The 5,000-nt window shown below is 36.9% G+C and overlaps 1 protein-coding gene across 1 annotated transcript in view; it reads right to left on the reverse strand.

The window, feature by feature from the left end:
- Positions 1–5,000, reverse strand: part of LOC130222645 (kinesin-like protein KIF21A) — a 73,181-nt gene that overhangs the window by 25,782 nt on the left and 42,399 nt on the right. The window contains exon 18 of the mRNA XM_056455176.1: positions 1,193–1,358. Within this exon, the coding sequence (XP_056311151.1) occupies positions 1,193–1,358 (166 nt within the window). The remainder of the gene's footprint in view (positions 1–1,192; positions 1,359–5,000) is intronic.

The raw sequence follows: 5,000 nt of genomic DNA on the forward strand, positions 1-5,000 counted from the left end.
TTTTCAGGAGCAAGATAAGAACTAAACCCCGAGAACAAGTGTAGACAGGAGGTCTGTTTATTTACTTCAGCTTTACTACACATGAAGTGTTAAGGGTTTAATATTTACACGGCGTCTTTGTTCAAATCCTTAGTGATTTGTTTGGTCTGTTCAGTCTCTGTATTTAAAAACGAGGGGTTATTCTGAAAACTCCACATCAGTTGTTGTGACTCTTCCGTAAGTTCATCCTGTCTCCTTTCATTTATATTTTGCGTTGTTAAAACAAGCCTAAACGTCTACGTGCCCATAACTATATTTCAAAACTGCCATTCAGGGCTTTTTTTAATGTTGTTTTATTTGTTTCCTGAAACAATAAACGCTTTTTTAATTGGTTGTGTCTGAAAATCAGGCTTAATTCATCTTAATCTTGTGAAACGATTGGTCCATGTAAAAAAAACTGAACAATATTTCCAAAATATTTAAAGGGGTCCTATTATGCCCCTTTTTACGAGATGTAAAATAAGTCTCTAGAGTGAGTGTGTGTGAGTGTGTGTGTGTTTCAGCTCAAAATAGCACACAATAATGTTTTCTAACTCTCTGAAACTGACCCTGTTAGGCTTTGATCCTAATTGAGCTTATTAGGTGACTGTCGCTTTAAATGCAAATGAGATTGTGCTCTTTTTAAAAGAGGGCGGAGCTACTTGTGTGTCAGCATAGTGGCAGATTCAAAAACAAGATGTTAATGAGGGAGAGATGGTCACTAGTGGGCGGGGCTTTCCCCCTCTGATGACACGTACAAAAGGAGAATGTCAATCAAAGCGTTTCTGCAGACTTCACCATTAGAAGCTGATATACTGACAGACTTTGTGTTTAAACACCCCTTATAAAAGGGATATATGCGCATAATAGGTGCCCTTTAGGAAACAAAGTGTTCATATTTAGGAGGAACTATCCCTTTAAAACCTAATATAAATGTACATCTCCTTCTCGGCACAGGGGGGTCTTTAGACAGAGCCATGCAGCACTACACTACAGTTACTGTCTGTTAGTCTGAGGAGGACACATGCACTGCTGGCTTCTACTTACCCGACGGCACGTTACCTAGTTCTGTTTCAATTCAGCCCACGGAAAGACAAAAGCAAACCCGGATCAAACTCAACCTCTGAAGGAGGAGAAGCAAGCGTGTGTTTGAGTGTGTGTGTGTGTGTGTGACCTTGTAGAGCGTGTCCGAGGAGAGCGTCCAGCTCCGGGTTGAGCTCTGCTTTCTCCTTCAGCATGTGGAAGAGCAGCTGGTTCTGCGTGGCGCTGTTGATCTCCGTCTGCTTCAGCCGGCCCTCCATCACTTTAATCTGAGACTCCTTCTGGGCCGCCTGCAAACCCTGAACACACACACACACACACACACACACACAGAGAGAGAGAGACACAGTTGAGGAACGGGGAGTAGGACAATGATGTACACTGTAAAAAACATCTGTTAATAAACAGCTTCTGTATGTTGTGATTCACAAGTGTTATTCTTAGTTTATTTGCGGTTGTGAGTTGTATTATGGGATGTTGACGTCTTTTGCCGGCAGCTAGCTCTCTGCAACTCTCACATGAAGCTAAGCAGGGCTGCGCCCGGTCAGCACCTGGATGGGAGACCACATGGGAAAGCTAGGTTGCTGCTGGAAGTGGTGTTAGTGAGGCCAGCAGGGGGCGCTCAACATGCGGTCTGTGTGGGTCCTAATGCCCCAGTATATTGATGAGTGAGCGCAGCCTTTCAGATGAGACGTTAAATCAAGGTCCTGACTCTCTGTGGTCGTTAATAATCCCAGGATGTCCTTCAAAACAAAAAGACTAGGGGTTTAACCCTGACATCCTGGCCAAATTTACATCCTGGAGAGTTTATTACAAGGTTTTTGTAGCGTAATATACACCAACAGCATTCTTTCAGCATTCTTCAAAATATCTTCTTGTAACCAGTAGTATTAATTTTTTCTACTATGGAAGTCAATGGTTACAGGTTTTCAGCATTCTTCAAAGTATCCTCTTGTAACCAGTAGTATTAATTTTTTCTACTATGGAAGTCAATGGTTACAGGTTTTTAGCATTCTTCAAAATATCCTCTTGTAACCAGTAGTATTAGTTTTTTCTACTATGGAAGTCAATGGTTACAGGTTTTCAGCATTCTTCAAAGTATCCTCTTGTAACCAGTAGTATTAATTTTTTCTACTATGGAAGTCAATGGTTACAGGTTTTTAGCATTCTTCAAAATATCCTCTTGTAACCAGTAGTATTAGTTTTTTCTACTATGGAAGTCAATGGTTACAGGTTTTCAGCATTCTTCAAAGTATCCTCTTGTAACCAGTAGTATTAGTTTTTTCTACTATGGAAGTCAATGGTTACCGGCTTTCTTCAAAGTATCCTCTTGTAACCAGTAGTATTAGTTTTTTCTACTATGGAAGTCAATGGTTACAGGTTTTCAGCATTCTTCAAAGTATCCTCTTGTAACCAGTAGTATTAGTTTTTTCTACTATGAAAGTCAATGGTTACAGGTTTTCAGCATTCTTCAAAGAATCCTCTTGTAACCAGTAGCATTAGTTTTTTTCTACTATGGAAGTCAATGGTTACAGGTTTTCAGCATTCTTCAAAGTATCCTCTTGTAACCAGTAGCATTAATTTTTTCTACTATGGAAGTCAATGGTTACAGGTTTTTAGCATTCTTCAAAATATCCTCTTGTAAACAGTAGTATTAGTTTTTTCTACTATGGAAGTCAATGGTTACAGGTTTTCAGCATTCTTCAAAATATCTTCTTGTAACCAGTGGTATTAGTTTTTTCTACTATGGAAGTCAATGGTTACAGGTTTTCAGCATTCTTCAAAGTATCCTCTTGTAACCAGTGGTATTAGTTTTTTCTACTATGGAAGTCAATGGTTACAGGTTTTCAGCATTCTTCAAAGTATCCTCTTGTAACCAGTAGTATTAATTTTTTCTACTATGGAAGTCAATGGTTACAGGTTTTTAGCATTCTTCAAAATATCCTCTTGTAACCAGTAGTATTAGTTTTTTCTACTATGGAAGTCAATGGTTACAGGTTTTCAGCATTCTTCAAAGTATCCTCTTGTAACCAGTAGTATTAGTTTTTTCTACTATGGAAGTCAATGGTTACAGGTTTTCAGCATTCTTCAAAGTATCCTCTTGTAACCAGTAGAATTAGTTTTTTCTACTATGGAAGTCAATGGTTACAGGTTTTCAGCATTCTTCAAAGTATCTTCTTGTAACCAGTAGTATTGGTTTTTTCTACTATGGAAGTCAATGGTTACAGGTGTTCAGCATTCTTCAAAGTATCCTCTTGTAACCAGTAGTTTTAGTTTTTTCTACTATGGAAGTCAATGGTTACCGGCTTTCTTCAAAATATCCTCTTGTAACCAGTAGTATTAGTTTTTTCTACTATGGAAGTCAATGGTTACAGGTTTTCAGCATTCTTCAAAGTATCCTCTTGTAACCAGTAGAATTAGTTTTTTCTACTATGGAAGTCAATGGTTACAGGTTTTCAGCATTCTTCAAAATATCCTCTTGTAACCAGTAGTATTAATTTTTTCTACTATGGAAGTCAATGGTTACAGGTTTTTAGCATTCTTCAAAATATCCTCTTGTAACCAGTAGTATTAGTTTTTTCTACTATGGAAGTCAATGGTTACAGGTTTTCAGCATTCTTCAAAGTATCCTCTTGTAACCAGTAGTATTAGTTTTTTCTACTATGGAAGTCAATGGTTACCGGCTTTCTTCAAAATATCCTCTTGTAACCAGTAGTATTAGTTTTTTCTACTATGGAAGTCAATGGTTACAGGTTTTCAGCATTCTTCAAAGTATCCTCTTGTAACCAGTAGTATTAGTTTTTTCTACTATGGAAGTCAATGGTTACCGGCTTTCTTCAAAATATCCTCTTGTAACCAGTAGTATTAGTTTTTTCTACTATGGAAGTCAATGGTTACAGGTTTTCAGCATTCTTCAAACTATCCTCTTGTAACCAGTAGTATTAGTTTTTTCTACTATGGAAGTCAATGGTTACAGGTTTTCAGCATTCTTCAAAGTATCCTCTTGTAACCAGTAGCATTAATTTTTTCTACTATGGAAGTCAATGGTTACAGGTTTTTAGCATTCTTCAAAATATCCTCTTGTAAACAGTAGTATTAGTTTTTTCTACTATGGAAGTCAATGGTTACAGGTTTTCAGCATTCTTCAAAGTATCCTCTTGTAACCAGTAGTATTAATTTTTTCTACTATGGAAGTCAATGGTTACAGGTTTTTAGCATTCTTCAAAATATCCTCTTGTAACCAGTAGTATTAGTTTTTTCTACTATGGAAGTCAATGGTTACAGGTTTTCAGCATTCTTCAAAGTATCCTCTTGTAACCAGTAGTATTAGTTTTTTCTACTATGGAAGTCAATGGTTACCGGCTTTCTTCAAAATATCCTCTTGTAACCAGTAGTATTAGTTTTTTCTACTATGGAAGTCAATGGTTACAGGTTTTCAGCATTCTTCAAAGTATCCTCTTGTAACCAGTAGTATTAGTTTTTTCTACTATGGAAGTCAATGGTTACCGGCTTTCTTCAAAATATCCTCTTGTAACCAGTAGTATTAATTTTTTCTACTATGGAAGTCAATAGTTACAGGTTTTCAGCATTCTTCAAAGTATCCTCTTGTAACCAGTAGAATTAGTTTTTTCTACTATGGAAGTCAATGGTTACAGGTTTTCAGCATTCTTCAAAGTATCCTATTGTAACCAGTAGTATTAGTTTTTTCTACTATGGAAGTCAATGGTTACAGGTTTTCAGCATTCTTCAAAGTATCCTCTTGTAACCAGTAGAATTAGTTTTTTCTACTATGGAAGTCAATGGTTACAGGTTTTCAGCATTCTTCAAAGTATCCTCTTGTAACCAGTAGAATTAGTTTTTTCTACTATGGAAGTCAATGGTTACAGGTTTTCAGCATTCTTCAAAGTATCCTATTGTAACCAGTAGTATTAGTTTTTTCT

Source organism: Danio aesculapii, chromosome 4 (genome assembly GCF_903798145.1).
Source record: "Danio aesculapii chromosome 4, fDanAes4.1, whole genome shotgun sequence".
Lineage (NCBI taxonomy): Eukaryota > Metazoa > Chordata > Actinopteri > Cypriniformes > Danionidae > Danio > Danio aesculapii.